This window comes from Ceratotherium simum, chromosome 9, assembly GCF_057802395.1.
Source record: "Ceratotherium simum simum isolate JZ-2026a chromosome 9, ASM5780239v1, whole genome shotgun sequence".
In the NCBI taxonomy this organism is placed as follows: domain Eukaryota; kingdom Metazoa; phylum Chordata; class Mammalia; order Perissodactyla; family Rhinocerotidae; genus Ceratotherium; species Ceratotherium simum.
In genome coordinates, this window is record NC_141908.1 from 58,168,116 (window position 1) to 58,187,085 (window position 18,970).

Here is an 18,970-nt window from a genome sequence, read left to right on the forward strand (position 1 = left end):
CCATCTCTCTGAAGACAATGGAGGATTTGATTGCATAAGGAGTGATGAGCTATGTGATACAGGCTGTCTTTCTAGAAAGTTCTTTCATGAAGGAACTGATTTAAAATGTATCTGTTTTAAACCTTTTATTCCCCTCACAGAAGTCTAAAGATTGATGCATTTCTCTGCTGTTTCTAATAGCTATGGAGTTATGAAATCTTGGCTTGTATAATTTTTAAAGTTTTATTTAGGTTGATATTTGCTTTCTGAGAAAAAATAGTTTTCATACATATGTGCATACCCTTAAGGTCTATATGCTATTTTGAGATAGAATATAAAACTAGTAATCTTTTTTGAATAATTATCAAACTTACAGTTGGATGTCACTGCTCAGAGTACAGGTTAAATGGGCCTTCTCATATGATTAGCAATTTAAATTAAAAAAAAAGGTGGGGGGGGAGTCAGGGTAAAGGGTAAACTGTAACAGTCAAAAGTCCAAAGAATTTTTAGAATAAATTTCCATTATCAATACTTGAAGGATAATTCAATATGTTGGCTAATACAACTGAGTTTAAAATATTTTTAAAAATTGCTATTTTAACTAATGTCAGTTTGATTAATGAATAATGTAAGAATAAAGGTTCTATGTTTGGAAGTCAACAGTATTTTAAACATATAACAGAAAACATTGTTATGTCTTAGGAGTCAATGACAATGTGTCATAGGTACACAGCTCTAGGTTCAAAATACCTTCATACGTAGCCTTTAAAGTCTAAATATCATTGAAAGTAAACAGGGAAAAATGGAATGCAATCAAACCGGTTGTGGTTATTCCCAACCTCCACTCAATATACCTTCTCCCCAGCCCTGCTCCAAACTCGGTTGCAGCCTCTCTTCACTGCTTTCAGGCAGTCAAGTGATTCTGATTTTTAAGTATGCCCTACTATTATCTCATTCAGCTAACATAAATTGAGCATGTGCTTAATACCAGGCACGACTACTCAAACTGAGCGTAAATTTCTTAAACTCAAGAACCAGGTCCTAGCCTTATGTACATCCTTAGCATCTACCTTAATTAGGATTGCTGTCATGCACAAAGCCAGCCCCAGGGATAAACAAAACTAGGTTTATTTAAGATAACTGATTAGGAAGAAGAGATCAATGGGATAAGAATATTAATAAAAATATTAATAATTATAAGACTGGAGCTTTGCTGTTTTAAGAGTCCTTTCATAAACATTATCACATTTGATATTCATGGATATTTTAAATTATTAAAAATAGTATGTGATATGTTATATAGTTATGATTTTTTCACAGATTCTTACTAAATTCCAGAAATTTTCTAAATATTCAGTGATATCCTCAATTCTCCATAAACATAATAAACTCAACTTTTCATGGTATAATGATATAGGCTAGGAAGGTATTATCACCTCTATTTTAAAACAAGAAAAAGTGAAACTAGGTGACTTTCCTAAGATCAAAGAAAATGAGTCCAGATATGGGTCTTCTGACTCCTGGTCCAGTGCTTTTTCCTTATGCAATACAGTAGATCGCTCTCCTCTATTCTCCCCTACACGCTGGCTCCTGCTTCCCCAGGTGGCATGAAGCAGAGTCAAGGCCAGGTAGGACTGTTAAAGGCTTACTTTGGAACAAGTCAAGCAGACTTACTTCTCTGAGATCAGACAGAGTACTCCAAGTGGCTTTTGGGAGGAGGTGGGATATAACCAATGAATGAATGACTCACTAAACAAATGAATGCCACCACCTCCTTTAGAAGGTAAATACTTCAAAAGTTGAAACTTAAGTATATACCATGTGATAGTGGCTATTAGAAATCATTTTAGCATCTAATAGCTTCAGCTCATTTTGGGAAATGGAGATTTTGCGGGTTTGATTATACTATTATGATAATGAACCATCTTACATATTATGGATGTTTGGTGTCTACATAAGGAAAATAAAGAAATTAGACTCAGACACATGTTTTTAATTATTGGAGACTTTCTGTATACCTCTGATTATTTGTAAATCATAGCCTGTGAAAGAGATCAGATATATTTTCTACCATACCACTCAGATCTTTACTTGGCTCTAGAAACTTCACAATAAGAGAAAACAAGAGACTGACAAGACAATTCTGTCTTCTAAATAGAACATACTGCAAAGGAGAGTTTTTCAACCTGACTTTAGGAGCTGCAAGAATTTATTGGGTACTTAAAAAAATATGTCCCACATGAATAACCTGTGAGAAATTCACACATTTAAATTAAGGATATGGGAGGGTGGAGACAGCTCTTGCTTGTCTGATATTTAGCTTTGTTCCTTTTCAGTGGCAGAGCTGTCTACTGGAAGAAATGAGAAGACTGGATTATACTCTTCAATCTTCTGATCTGCATAAAGGGTACAACAATGAAACATATAGCCTATTTCACATGTGGGTGTGTTAAAAGAATTAATCGTAAAATGTCTTTAAAATACGCTAAAGCCCTCTGATACTAGAATTCCATGAAAATAAGGTATTGTTCATATAATTTATGCTTTTTCATCTATTTCAAGCATCAGAACATAAAAAGGAAGGTAAGAAAACCTAAACTGACAGCTAAATCTGTGAAAAAAGTATTTTTCCAAGATTCCTACTGAGCTGCGCAAAGATGTTGAAACTTCACAGATTGCTAAATAGCACTCCCATTCATCTTTAGCACCCTCAACAGCAACTATGAAAGTAAAGGGACTGGAATATTCCAAAACATGTTCTTCCTTCCTCAAAAGAGATTTGAGACCTAAGTCTGAATACAAGAATCTAGAGGGAGAGGGGAAAAAAAAAAAAAAAAAGTCTGTGCTATTGGATGGGTTCCCAAGTTTTTGATAAAAGTTTCTCAGGGAATACCACCATCAATTAACATTTATAGAGCAACCAATTTAGAAATACTTTTTTGGGCTGGAGGGAATGTTCTGTACCATAATATTTTGCTACTTTTTTTATATTTATTAAGCTCTCCTACTTTACGACAGGCACATAAAGCCTTGGTCACTGAGAGAAGCTAAGAACAAGGTTGTTGTTGGTTTCTTCTTCTTTTAATTAACTGGAGATTTGTTAAGAATAAGATAAATTTTTTAAAGAAGTGACATGAACACTTTTTCCAAGTTGACTCTACTCTTAAAAAATGCTGACCTGGGACAGCACCAAGACTGAAGACCAGTCTTGCCAGAAAATTTGATGTGCCCTCCAAGTACACATAATCCTTGAAATTCTAGCACTGAAGATGAGGTCCCAGAGCCATGTGAGGTTGAGACCAGGATAATGAAAGGGACACACAGGAGGACATAGCATGGTGGGACTTCAGACGCCTCTTTTCACAGGCTCCTGAAACCTTATGTTCCCTCGTGTCCCCATCAAGTCTTAATCTGATGTTTCTTGGCAGCTTTTATCAACCGAATTGACTATTCACTATGAGCAGAATCCTCTATTATGTTATGGTGAATTATACAAGAAGAGGAAGCAATTTCTATCAGACAGTGAGCAGCTTCTGTCTTATTCACATAACCCCTCCTTAGCACACTGACTGGCGTATGTAGACATTCAGAAAGTGGTTGTGAATAAATGCCTTTTCCTAGACATCCTGAACAAATAATTTTATTCGCAAGAGAGGACACATAGGACCACATATTATATAAAAGTACATGTATACATACATACGTATCACACAAATAATATCTACATATTCTAAATTTCAAGAGTGAGTAGAGAAAAGGGAGATTTGAACACGAAGTCTTTAGTAGATACATCTTGAGACCTTAGAATGAGGCAAGGAACATGAGTTAAATTTAAAAAGGACACGTTTGTGGTTTGAAGAGGAGAGGGAGACAATAGTACAGATGGTCACTATGTAGTTTTTTTCCTCCCAGTGGTTATGTTAACATAATTTTTCTCTCTGTCATGTTTAATAAGGATGTAAAAATTTCTAGGCAGGAAGCTATGCTTAAATATTTGTACAAAATCTCCATTAATTTTGAACCAAATTTCAAAGATTTCCTATAACCATTTTATCTAATGATCTAGGGAGTGCTGCTGTTGACTTATCTAAGTCCAATAATAAGCTATCATCCTCCTCCTCTTCAAGTAAATTTGAGTAACCATGGAAAATTTCAACTCAGCATACTTTAATACTATATATTTCTTTAGAACATACAAAAGAATATGATCCATCAATATATTTTAAGCATATCACAAAAATAAAAATTCAACTATATTCTCTTTTTTATTTGACTGCGATAAACGTGTCATTTCAGGTAGCTAGACATACTGATATCCTAGGAAATATGGAATATATAACTTTTTAATGACAGCAAAGCACTACTAGAGAAAAAAGAAGACTCAAATGGCAAAAATTCACATTTGGGTTGCATTGGAAGAGGTAAAGTGTTTTATTTAAATTACGTTAAAGAAAAATTCAAATAAAAGAAAAATATGTATCCAAATGTTTAAATAAGGACTTCCTTAAATAGGTAAAGGTATTAAAGGCAAGAAAAAAGTTAAATGTTCTAGCTTACTTATTTCAGATTTCCTTATAACAACACCTCATGGGAAATATGGCATGAATTAACAGCAAGGTAAATGTGATTTTGATTCCTAATTTCTTTATTTTGGACCTCCTTGATAAGTATATTATTATTTCTACTACAAGAAAGGAAAATTTTAAATATTCATTGATAATTGCCAAATTATGCATGACCGAGAATCTCAAAGAGTGGAGCAGCATAAAATAAATGGTAAATATATAAATCATTTCACGGCTTGACATGGATGATTCAGAAAATCATACAGGGATTTGGGACTTTAGAAATTATCTTTATTCTGTTCCACATATTTGTTCATGTGTCAGGAAAACAATAATTTCAAGGTAGGCAGTAAAAATCAGATTATTTTTCACAAAAATAAGATCATTGAGCCTCTTGCAAGAAGCAGCAGTGACCTCTATTGTGCTTGTGCTTTCCTGGAGCAGTTGCAAAAACATGGCAGGACTCATAAAGACATCTGAAATAAATAGGCATGGAAAACACCTGTCAATCAGCAGAGAAACTGACAGGTGACTGTGGTCTTGAGGCGGCTGTCGATCAGAGCTACAGCTCTGGAGAGTCACACAAATACATCTGTGCATGTACCCAAAATATGGCTGTGGAAAAGAGACCTGACCTATGTATCATCACATACAGCACATAGGTTGCATATGTGTCTTAGTATGCTCAGGCTGCCATAACAAAATGCCATAGATTGGGTGGCTTAAACAATAGAAATTTATTTTATCACAGTTCAGGAGGCTAGAAGTTTGAGATCAGGGTGCCAGCATGGTCAGGTTCTGGTGAGAGCTCTTCTTGGCTTGTAGATGGCTGCCTTTTCACTATGTCCTCACATGGTGGAAAGACAGAAAGCTGTCTGGGGGTCTCTTCTTATAAGGGCACCAATCCCATTATGATGTTCCCACCCTCACGACCTCATCTAACCCTAATTACCTCTCAAAGACCCTGTCTCTAAACACCATCACATGGGTATTGGGTTTCAATACATGAATTTCGGGGGGAGGACACAAACATTCAGTCCATAACAGTATGTGTGTGGATGTGTCTTCTAAATGGACGTATTTTATCATATTAAATTGATGCTATCCGAGTATGCAATTTATTTCAATTCTGAATAAGTCTCTTCTTAAGAAGAATTCAACACAAATATTATCTGGGTTGAACAGAGATAAAAATTGGAGAAACAATTGTATATATTTTGGCAGCTAACAAAACATTATGTACAATAATTAAAGGATGACCATGGAGCATTTGACAAAGTTAAATAAAGTGAATAACAAAATAATGAAAATAGCTCTACTGGAATACAAAAACATTCATTCTTTCTGTCCTTTCTTGAACACTATAAAGGTCAGTAACTATCTTCACTTTGCCTATGGTTTTTATTATCTTGCCTTTTCTAATCTATTTATTCTATTTCTTATAAATTTCTTGGACACTAGGGTGTGTTTTTTATTTATTTATTTTTATCCTCTTCCTAAAACCCAATACTCTTTAGTGCATATATTACGTTTTCAAAAAAGTTCAGTAACTAATGACTTTGTCTTTTGATTAAATGCTCTTTAGAACCAAGGACAAGGAACATAGTAGATACTTGCAAAGTTTCCACACCACCCACCCAGAGAAAGATGGAACTACAGCTGGAGAAAAATTTGTAACTAATTATTACCTTTAGATTAAAAAAGGATGACAGTTCTTGAGAAAATAAATATAAAAGTAAAGACCTGGGCTTATCACTTCATATTATAAGGGGCTCAGATATGTTGATATTCCCTTTGCTGGATAGGGGAGCATCAACATTGAAAACCAAGGAACTGGAGCCCTTTTTCTGTCCTTTTTTCCCTTCCTCCCTTCCTTCCTTCAAAGAAGTTTTATTGAGCACCTGTACCAGACACCAAGCATACAAAGATGAACAAGATACAGCATTCTGTCCTCAAGGGTCTGACCTTCTACTGAGGACAGATAATCCGGTAATTAGACTATGGTGTGACAACTGCTATAACGGAGGTAATTTTGGAGTACTTTGGAAATATAGAGGATAGGCACTTAATTCAGACTTGAAGAGTCACAGAAGACTTCTTGTGAAGGAGATGATTTCTATGTTGAGCCCTGGTTCACAAATAGTTGAAGGTGAGGAAGTGAGCATTAGTGGGTAGCCAGTCGGAGAAGCCAGTCAGAAGATATAGAGATCTTTAAAAATTTGTTTTGGTTTGAACAGTCTTTTACCTGTAAGTGGCTCAAAACAACCCCTCTGTAAAGTACAACTGCTAAAGTGCAGAGTCAACATCATCATTCTCCAGACACATATAGCTCACCGTAAATTATCAGTGATCCAAACTCTATCTTCCATAGCATGTCTCTTCATAACTCTGCTTGGGCAGTATCTCAAATTATTTGCTTATTTTTCACATATAAACACTGAGAGAGATTTTGTCATTTGTAGAGTATAAGACAAGACAGCCACTAAATGAACACTGTGAGGCCTGTATCTTCATTGTATACAATTTCGTATAGAACAGGCACGTATTCTATTTTGGCATATGACAAAATCCCATTTCATTCTTGCTATCATAACATTATCATAGTCCACTATAAAAACAAGAGGAAACCATTACTTTACATATATATATGTGTGTATATATATATATATATATATATATATACACACATATATATATTTTAAAACCACTTAAAGAAAATAGCAAAACGTCGAACTTCCAGAACTTCCAGCTATGGTCTCAGTGTATAGTGTTTTCATTCTTCTGATAATAATTATGAGTTAAATTATTTCTTACATTTACTAATAATATCCCTGGTTAAAAATAAAGTGATTTTAGTAGCATTCACCTTGGTTTTCAAAGAATAAGAGGACTACTGAGTAGAATATACTTTTAAAATTTGCTAACAAGAGTTATAACTATTTTTAAAATATATTCTGCTTCATAAGTATTGTTTGTAGAGGGCTATTTTACACATTGAAAAAATCCTTTCCTCTTTATACTTAATGATTCTGCTGAAAATTGTCTAGCATTCTTCCAGAAAAGAGTACAAAAGATTTCTGATTGAGCTTTGTTCACACTGAATGAGGTGGGAGGTGACATGGACCAAAAGAGCCAAGGACACAGATGAGCCAGAACATCAGTTTCGAAGTCAGAAGATTCTAATTCAAGTCTCAGTTCTTCTTTTCCTCTCTTTCTTCCTCTAGACAATGGAAATAATAATCATGGTCTACTAAAATGTTCAAGCTCTGAGTCCTCTGAATGATGTAAAGCATCACAAATATACAATAATCTAGTGTAATTATTATTAGTGATAGAAAAATGTTTTCTCAGGAAAATGTGGACAATGACCTTTATGAAATCGCCCTAGGAAATCTATTGGGTGAGTTGGACACTTGAATTGCAAAGCCTATATGAAAAGAATTAGAGTCATTGTAACTGCAACTCAGTGAAAAATCATAGGTAACCCAATGATCCTACAAATTCATTTATTTACAAAATTTGCAAAAAAGTAAATGAATTCATCTTGAATGTTTTAGAAGTTCAACATTTTGCTATTTTTTTTAAGTGGATTAAAAATATGTATATATAAATTAATGATTCTCTCTTGTTTTTGTAGTGGACTATAATAATTTTACATCAGAAACACAGCAAAAATGAAATGGGATTCTGTCATATTCCAAAACAGAATAGGTGCCTGTTTTGGTTTGCACTGTCTTTTACCTATAGATGTAAAGGTGATAGAGGGTCCTACTTGCAATGACTTAATTTTTAATATACTACCAGAAGGGATCTCTGTCCAATAAGTGCCTTGGCAATAACAGAGAGAGAGAGTAAATGATTATTTCACGTGGTTCTTTGCTACATTCTTCACCTTAACCAAAAAGTATTTTCATTTGAAAATTACAAGTTTATTTTCTTCCAAGAGGAAAAAAAATAAACCTCATTATTAGAATTATTCTTTGGGTTTTCTTAAATATATCATAAAGTTGATTGCTATGTATAATAAGCAGAAAGGCAAGTTAATGCATCTGTCAGCTCTACACAACATTAATAAGCCATTATAAAACTATATTTTTATCTTAAAAAAATCTTATGAAAATATTTTTTCCATTTTTGTTTTATAGCCTTTAACAACAGAGAGGAATATGTAAGACATTTTGATAACTGAAAAAAGTGACTTAGAGAATAGTACTAATCAGATGATCAAAGTTGTGAAAAGACAACTGTAATTGGGTTCCTATTAGGTATGTATAAAACATACTTCTAGAAGGGGTCAGGAAGGATGCATACCAGCTGCTGAGGGCACTTTCCTCTTGCAAAGGGAGTAAGTGTGTATGCAGGGGCAGGGACTGGTGACTTTCACGTTTCGCTTTGAATGTTAATGTTTTATTTGAATCTTTGAAATAAGTATCCATGTATTACTTGTGTTAAAAAAAATACAGAGAGGTGAACCACAGTAGGAGCCATTTATGCCTACTCACATCATCAATGCTACTTCCTGACAGTGACTGGATTTCTGCAGTGGTGACAAATTAATCAAAATACAACTATCTAGTAAATGTTCTAAGAAGTATGTCTTAGTTCAATTATGTTTGGAATGTATCACCCATGTTTCAATAGAGGATACAACAGGCATGCTTGAGTTCAAGCTCTCTGATACGGCACAATGCGGTGCTTTGGGGTGGTCACTCCTGATGCATTAACGTGACCAGAACAGGCGTGATTTATCTCACCAAGCTGCTCCACCGCACTAGAAATGATGCTCATCTTTTTACACCTTTTTTTTTTAACTGTCTGACTTGTCTCTGAAAAACCCAAAGAAGACAAAAACACTCAACTGTTTACTGACTAAGTCAAGACCAGTGCTCTTTAAAAAGTTGGCTGATCTCCTACCCCCTAATTACCTTACAACACTAAGCCACAACAGAAGGCCTGTCAGCAGATTTTATTCACAACCCTTGAGGAAAAAACCTCTTGCTGTTTTCATTTCATACAGAAGATAAGTTTGCAAAAGGAAACATTTGGCAGTACTTCAGATGCTCGCTGTCTGACGGTGTTGATAATGCAACTCTTTTTCTTGATTAAGGCAGCTTCTATAACACTGTATCATTCATGTAGAGCAGCATGCCCCACCTGACTGTATTTATTGACTGAACAGATAATTTATGCAATCACCTAAACTATTTACCCTTTTCTCTTTCTATAAGCTTACAATTTGGCTATGGACTGATTTTACGCTGAATTCTATTGTTGAAAGATGTCATGCTCCACTTGGCACACCTAAAAAATATCTTTCATTCAGATAAGAAAAGGTCAGCTGACTTGAATGAAGAATATTGGTAATTATAGGTAACTCACTAATATTTACCGTATGTTTTAAAGGGAATATCAAAGTATCATGAAGACAACTCATATGTAGATTTAAAATGAGTTTTTTCTTTTTTTACTGATAGAGTCAGATTCACATAAACCCCAATAGCCTCCAAATAAAAATTCTGTTTGTGTTAAGAGTCTTTATCCAAAATATCTCTCAAATAAAAATATACCCAGGAAGATAAGTGTACACTTGTTTTCTTTCTAGTAGTAGGGAAAAATCAATGTGGCTCGATATCTCTAAATTATGTTCTTGAGCATGTGAGCAGCATCCCAGAAATGATATGGGTTCTCAAGCCACTGAAAAGTCTATCAATATTGTACAAAGCAACAGGTGAAAAGTCACCTGTGGAAATATTTGGAAAATAAACATGTTGGTCGTTGTTTGGACTAACTCCCACGGGTGAAGCAAAATCTTCCATAATACAGCTAAGAAGTGTAACCAATATTCAGTGTAAAATTACACACTTTGGAAACAGGCTACATCGATTGCCTATTCACAACTGCAATGAAAGAAAGAGATTGAGGAGGACACACATAAAATAAAAATGCATTTACTCACTGTGTTAAAATTTGGAAAGAGCCCAACAGCAGAACTACTGTCCACTGGAAAAGACATAAATGGTTTGATGTCCAGTGAAGGCTGCATCATCAGGGTAGGTGTGCGCACAAGAGCAGGAAGGGTAGTGGTGTGGCATGTACTGCCTGCCAAGAACAAAACAAAAATGAATTCAATCTCTCGCTCACATCCATCTCCCTCCCAGCCTACAGTGTAAAAACAAGACTGCTGAGCTGCAATCTGCAAGCAAGAGAGTTACAGGGGAAGTAAACAAATGGCACAGGAGGAGAAAATACAGTTGCAAAGGGTCTCCTTGCTTATTGTCCAAGACAGTGGTGCAGAATGCTTTCCTATGTATGGCAAGGGCCAAGGGCTGCTCGGACTCGGCCCGGATACATAGTACACAGATCCTGCTGGCAGGTGGGGCAGAATGAGATCATCCTGTTGTCCAAACATTGCCTCTGACTAGCCAAAAACATAGGCCAGAGGAGAGGAGGAGCCTCTTAAAGCCAGAGGCTCCTTACTATTCAGTTATTGAATGGCTAGTAGGCATGTTTTACACAAATCAGAGATAATTATGGGGGTTTTTACAAGGTGGGGCAGAAACCTTGAACTCTCATAGTTACTGTCTGCTCCCAAGAAAGTTATGACTCAAACAATTTATTCTCTAAAAAAACAAACTGAAAGTTGCCCTTACTTTGAGGGAAATAGGTAGTCTAGACATTGGATAGTTAGAGAATCAAAAGGGGTGATTACAGCCTGGGTTGGGCCAAGGTATTGGGGGACAGGGAGTAGTTGGGACAGAAATTCAAATTTTTCTCTTCAACTTTTATTTCTAATGAGCCTTGTATTATTTTAGCAACTCTCCTTTTTAATAATTATATTAGCTGTCATCTCTTTAGAGATCTGGGTTAACCCATGTGTAGGCAACTAAAGCATTCCTTTGCAGGAACGAGCATTCTTCTGTAGCCTCCACATACTGCAGATAAGTACCTGCTGGTGCAGATGGCTCTCTGGAAGGCAGGCTCTGGTGTGCCTTTTTTTTCTTTTTTTAAATATAACAGCTTTATTGAGATATAACTCACATACCAGACAATTCACCCAGTTAAAGCATACAATTCAATGGTTTTTAGCATAGTCACAGACTTGTCCAACAATCACCACAATCAACTTTAGAACGTTTTCACTATCCTTAAAAGAAACTCCAAACCATTAGCAATCACTCCCCTTTTCCTCCCAACACCCTCAGCTCCTGGCAACCACTAATTTACTTTCTGTCTCTATAGATTTGTCTATTCTGGATATTTCACGTAAATGAAATCCTACACTGTGAGGTCTTTTGTGACTGGCTTCTTTCACCTGGCATAATGTTTTCAAAGTTCATCCATGTTGTAGCACGTATCAGAATTTTATTCCTTTTTAAAGCTGAATAATATTCCATTGTAGATGTACCACTTTTTGCTTATTCACTCATCAGTTTCTGGGCATTTGGGTTGTTTCTACGTTCTGGCTATTATGAATAATGCTGCTATGAACATTTGTTTATGAGTTTTGGTGGATTTATGTTTTCGGTTCTCTTAGGTATATCTCTAAGAGTGGAATTGGGGATTGTTGGTTCATTTGACAATCACATGGTTTAACCTTTTGAGAACTTCCAGACTGTTTTCTATTTTACATTACCACTGGCAATGTATGAGGTTCCAATTTTTCCTGGCACGCCAATACAGGACCACACATAATTATATGCCTAAAATCCCCTTCTGACTTCAAGGAGAAATGAACAGTATGGGAAAATGCTCCAACTATTAAATTTTCCACAGATGTTCTTACATAGTGTCCCAGAATAATTAAAATTGCTATTTCAATGATATTTTTTTGGTAATGAATTTCCTTAATAAACTTTACATCATATTTCAAATCATTCCAGAATATTATTGGCAATAGTGTTTAATGGACTGTCATACCTCATTTACATTGATCCTAAAAACAGAAAAAAAGAGAAAGGCATCTGAAGCATTTATCTGTAATGGCAAGTCTTTAGGTCAGCTCCATCCGTTAGAGAATACACATACATTAGGACTCAGCAAAAAGAGAATCAGTCAAAAGTATAGATCAAACAGTAATTTTTTTTCTGCTGCCAAAGTAAATACTCTGATCTCAGCCTGGCATTCACATAACCACCTTGTATTTAATTACACATTATTCTTCTAATTAGATAACGTTACGTTCATTGCTAACTTCAGAGATTGTAGATCAAGATGATGTATTATATCAATACGTCAAATGCTGCAGAGGCACTTATTAAAATATTTATTTTAAAAGCTTTGCTTTAAAATTTTAGCTTCAGATATTATATTAGAATATATAGCCTTTTACAATTTACAATTATTGTTATTGTTAAAAATCTAAAGTATCAGAAGTAAACAGAACTATTCGACTTAAAGCTGCCTGATGAACAAATGTCTAACTATTTTGCCATCGTGGGGCTCCCAAAGGGAAGCAAAATTCTTTCTCTAAGCCCACAATGGTGGTTCTGATAACAATGTGTAATACATGGCCCCAGAGGGCCTGGGGAGAGTCACTTTGTACTAACAAACTCAAATCAAATAGAATGCAACATGGAACTTAACAAACAGATTGCTCCATCAACAAAGGTCAGAATGCACAATGATCCCCCTTACCCAATCAAATCTCTATGCTAATAAAGACAAGGCTGGAGAACTACTTAGCTGCCACCGTTCATTAGCATAAAAACTTAGCAGCTGTTTACCATTTCATTAGCATTTTAATGACAGACAATTTGCCATGTTAAACACAGATTGTTTTAAAGTACTGGTAGATCTTCTGAATAAATATAAACTAGGCTTTCATCAATTCCCTCACCTCAACCTTGCTGTTTTCACTTTTAAAACCTGCTTTTTAATATTGTTTCACCAAGACTGATTGCTTCAAAGGAAGTTTTTGCAAATGGGAAATGAATGGGGATAAAGTGTATTTTTTGCACAGGTTAGTTCTTACTTTGATCACTCTGTCACCTTATTTCAGATTTTGCTGCTGCTGGGAAGCATTTCTCCTCACCTAGAGATGCCCAAATCAGTGGCAGATACAAGCAGAAATTTGGCCAAAATGCATTGCACCCTGCAAGAAAATGCTTAATTTCTCTAAAACTCAAGAACTTGTTGAGAAAAAAAAAAAGGTTGAAAATATAATGAACAGGTATTTCAACACAAAAGGTGGTATAATGTATGTTTTACATTGCTGTTCTCACGGGACAGGACCAACCTTTGTCTTTTGTACGAACTATTTGGCAATATTATATAAGATACCTCCTATATGTAGTTCAGTTTCACAGCATGGGATATAATCTTGTATATATCATAATGAATCAAGCCATAACAGGGCTCCACCTTATTTGATAATAAGGCTTTTTATATGACTAGATGTATATATATTTATCAAACTCCCTGTACTAAAATTAAATACACACATACAAGCATGCATGCCCCCAAAGATCTAACAGTCACCATCCTTACCCTGGAAATTCCACATGTCCATATAGTCTCCCATAAGAAAGCAATTAACCCTTTCCCATAAATTTCATTTTGATGGTAAAATCCAAGTTGTATTCATCTAGAGCTATGAAACCCATAAAACGTGAAAGACAACTCACCACTATGATCATAAAGAAAACTATTATTTCAGCCAACTGCCTCTGTAACATAATAGATGCCTTATTATGTCAATGGATTATGTCATAATCCATCACAATAAAACCTCATTTGAGGACCAGGTGACACTTGAAATTATTGCCTTAGTCTTTAACCTTTAGAAACATAATCTTGATAGTCTATTTAGGTTATAGCTTTGAGGCTTTCTAGTGGCTCTTCTTTATGTACCATGACACAAACAAACAAAACATCTCATTCTTTAAAAGGAGAGTATGCCCAAGTCACAGAAAATCTGCATGGAGAAGCATTTACAGAATGAGATGAAATCTATATATATTCTATATCCTGAGGAAGTAGTTTCTTCTTATGCCATTATTATGTGTGTCTGCTTTAGTGAATACCGAAATAAAAAACTTAACATGTTATAAAAATCTATTAGACGAAGATAATACCAATTATAGAACTCCCAAAGATTTCTTTAAAGAAATTTAAATGACTGGCATTTCAGATTTTCCAAACTCAGTTTTCTCTTTTTATTGCTTTCCCAGCTTTGTTGTCCCTTATACTGACTAACTTTCCCTCTTTCTGGACAATCATCTCCACCCCTTACCAGCGTCTCCTTCCCCCTGTGAAAGATGACATGAGTGGAGCCATATTAAAATAGAGCCAGAGCTGCCATTCCAGAGGAATTGCCTTGCACATCTTGTTTTATCTTCCAAAGTGGACCAAACTGCCAAAATTCCAAGAAACCAGTAAGAACAAGAATATCCTGTCTGTAAGGACTGATGAAATTGCACTTTGCTGATGACCTGATTGCTAACCAATTAATGAAGTACAAATCTAGCCTTTTGCCTGATCACTGAACTTCAGGCCAATCTATGAAGTACAAACCTAGTCTTACCTTATCTAGCATGAATGAACTGTTCTTTAACACAACTCACCTCATCCTCCCTTTTTCCCATAAAAACCCTAAGTCCCTCTCCTGTAATCAGGACACTATTTGGGTTTCTAGTTGAATCTGTACTCCCTGAATTGCAACTCTTTGATCCCCAATAAACGCTTTGTCTCTTAAACTGGTTTCTGTTTTTGTAGGATGATATATGGTGTCAGAAAGCAGAACCTGAAGTGATCTCACCTTCCTGGATGGGTGTCCCCTGGAAACGGGTTCAGTACCAACAGGAGCCCCCCTGTGTGCTCAGCCACTTCCACGGACAGCCGACTCCTCCAATCATGGGACCTCTCGGGCTCAGGCCTCCCTCTCTTTGGTTGAGGTCAGTGCCTTGTTTTTGGGACGGGTGGGCCAGTGCCCAGGAGATTAATGTCTTTGTGCCCACATGACGGTCATTGCCTTGGTCGGGGGGTATTCCCTCAGCAGTTTTCCTTGGCCCATGAGAGCTATAACCAAATTAAGAGATTTTCCTATTGCCATTTTTGTTTGCGTGCTTTTCTTTACTAGGAGACTTTCATTTTCTAAAGTTTCTCAAGAAGTTCCTCCCTTGGGAACTCCAGCTGGTTTTATATTTAAGAACTATAGTCGTTCCTCTTGTAAATTTTTGTCCCAGTGGACCAATAATACTAAAGATAATTTAAAATTACAGTGGCCACTTTGGGGCTCCTTTGAGGTTCCAAAACTTGTCTTTTTGTGCACTAGATTTGAGAACCGTGGACCAGAGAAATTAAATGCAATCTTTAATTTCTAAAGAGTCAAGCACACCACCTTCCAGCACACCAGCTTAAAACTATGGTCTCAGAAGCTGTAAATACTTACAAAGAACAGCAAAATCTTACTAAGCTTGTTTTGTGTCCTGAGAGCTTGGCTTGGTAACCATCAGGTTGGGGGCCCTAAAATACGGTTGGACAGAAATGTGGGTTGCACCCCATTTGCAGTCAAATATGGCTGGACAGAAATGTGAGTTGAACTCCATTTGTAGCTAGGTCCTACCAAACTGCCACCAGCCTCAGGGGAATTACATTGGCCATTAGAAGGAATGTTCCAATTAGATAAGATCACTTAAGAAGTGCACTTAAAAGTAAAGGCTTCAAAATTCCAAAATAACATTATTGAAAGTTTCGTTGCAAAAAGCTAATAAAAAATCAGGATATAAAAACTACCTAAAAGAAACGACTACACAGAAAAGTCTGTTATACAAACTTCTGTTAAGTTAATGGCTTTACAGACACCCCCATATCTACCTTTGAAGGAGGGCTCTGTAGGAGCCCATCCCAGAGTTAACAAGATTCTGAGAGATTTCTGGTAAACTGCTGCATTATTCCCTTAAACAATCAAGGAGAAACAAAAATTAAAAATTAATGGAGTTGTTTAATACTGCCAGGAATATTTATTGTTTGTCCCAGCTGAAACTTGACAAGATATTTGAAAGGATTTAATAACTTGTGATTAGAAATTTGCCCAAATTGGAAGCTGATATTCAGAGCCTGATAGGAATTTTTTATAGGCCTTCTTCCTTAAATTAAAATAAAACCATGTACCCACAGGGAAAGAAGCAAATTGGGGATATGTAGTTGGACAGGTGGATCAAATATGATAGTTACAACCCAATTTCTGAGGAACTGATAGCAACTGTCCTTATCTTACAAATCTTTGCAAAACTGGAAATGCAGCTCTAGAGGCAGTTCAGATTTCACCCATTCTCTTTCACCAATTCCCAAAACCTCCCCTATAGCTTGTAACCTCACGGCAAACTGTAATTCAGACCATCACCAATTCCTAAGACTGAAGGAGGAAAAAAGGAAAAAAGAAAAAAATGGCTATAGAAGAAGCTTTGCCCAAAATCTAGCATCTTAAATGTCTTCTCCACAAATATTAGTAGACAAAAACCTTTACCCATCTAAGCAGTTAACCTTAATTTATTTCATCTGCCAGAAAAAAAATTGGATTCAATTATTCTTTCATAACTAGTGAGCTTTGTATTACTGTACCTGATTCACGGCAGTAATTTTAAAACAATAGCTATGCGGTCTCTATGTATGTGTGTCTATATATATGTATGCTATATATGTGATATTTTTCTACCTCTGAATGGTATAATTTCTAAAAGAGCTCTATTTAATTGTCTTAAAATAAGCACTTCTATAAATTATTTCTAAATATAATAGAAATTAACTCAAATGAATTTCAGGACCACATGATTTATGAGAACATTTGGTATTAAAGCTAATTTAAGTTTGTTGTCTTTAGAGTTATAAGCATTAAATATAAAACTTTTGTTCTACCTAGGTTTACTAAAAGCCAAACAAATTTATATTATCTCTGTTACAAAATTTGGCAGCAAAAAAAGCTGATGGCTGACTTTGTCTAATGACTTATGAAGTTTTTGTAGGTAATCTAAATATAATTATTGGGAACAAGTAAAACTAATTAGATGAAAGATTAAAAGGTTTTTAGGTGAACTTTTTAACAATAATTACTTGTTATGGTATATGTAGTTCAAAATAACTTGAAAACCTTTTGGTAATTTGAAACCTTAGACTTTTGCTAAGTTAAGTTAAATGATGGAAAGTCATTAAGTATCTAGATCATTTCCAAATAAGATAAAGTATTAGACATTAATTACTAAACATAGGTTTATCTACTTTTGGTTTCTTATTATAGAAAGTTAAAATATCTGGGTTTATTAATAAACATGTTTTGTTCCACGCTGAAAAATATTCTATGAGAAAGCACATTTCTAGAAAGTGTTTATAAGTCTGCCAATGCACAGAATGCTAAAGTAAAAGACAATTCATAATTGCTTACTTCTTAGTTTTCAGTAAAAATTAAGGCTTCTAAGGGTTAAGAATTCTAATTAATATATGAGGTTAAAGCTACTAAAAGTTTAAAGGAAACTTCTCTACATACAAGGAAAGTAAGATGCATGTTTTCAGTAAAGAAGGTATAAAGAATGGAGATATTTTTGTTTGTTTGTTTTGTTAAGAAAGTATCCTAAAGTACTAGGAAGGAGGGAAGCCATGGGACAAATTCTGAATGTAAAAAAGAAAGTTATAGAAAGTTTGTGGAAGAGGAACCCTGAGAAAAGAGTTTTGTGCGTGGTCAAGTTGGCTAAGATTGAAATGAATTGAATTAAATAAATGAGTTTTTCTTTTTCTTTTTTAATTGTGGTAACATTGGTTTATTACATTATATAAATTTCAGGTGTACATCATTGTATTTTGATTTCTCTGTAGGTTATATCACGTTCAGCACCCAAAGACTAATTGCCATCTATCACTGTACACAAGTCCCCTATTACCACTTTCACCCTCCTCCCCCCCCCACTTTCCCTCTGGTAACCACCAACATAGTCTCTGTGTCTATGTGTTTGTTTGTTGTTGTCATTGTTTGTATCTTCCACTTATGAGTGAAATAATACACTGACCTTCTCCATCTGACTTATTTTACTTAGCATAATACCCTTAAGGTCTATCCATGTTGTCACAAATGGCAAGATTTCATCTTTTTTATGGTTGAGTAGTATTCCATTATGTGTGTTTGTGCGTGTGTGTGTGTGTTTGTATGTACACATCTTCTTTATCCACTCATCCACTGATAGGCACTTAGGTTGTTTTCAAGTGTTGGCTATTGCGAATAATGCTGCACTGAACACAGAGGTGCAAATACCTTTTCACATGCATGTTTTTGTGTTCTTTGGATAAATATCCAGAAGTGGAATAGCTGGATCATATGGCAGTTCTATTCTTAACTTTTTGAGAAATCTCCATACTGTTTTCCACAGTGGCTGCACCAGTTTACATTCCCACCAGCATTGTCTGAGGGTTCCCTTTTCCTCACATCCTCTCCAACACTT

At 35.4% G+C, this 18,970-nt stretch overlaps 1 protein-coding gene across 3 annotated transcripts in view; it reads right to left on the minus strand.

The window, feature by feature from the left end:
• The window catches only part of ZNF385B (zinc finger protein 385B), a 195,679-nt gene that overhangs the window by 73,695 nt on the left and 103,014 nt on the right, over window positions 1-18,970 (minus strand). For all 3 annotated transcript variants that reach the window (XM_014784660.2, XM_014784661.2, XM_087435447.1), the window contains exon 2: window positions 10,501-10,643. In XM_014784660.2, the coding sequence (XP_014640146.1) occupies window positions 10,501-10,643 (143 nt within the window). The remainder of the gene's footprint in view (window positions 1-10,500; window positions 10,644-18,970) is intronic.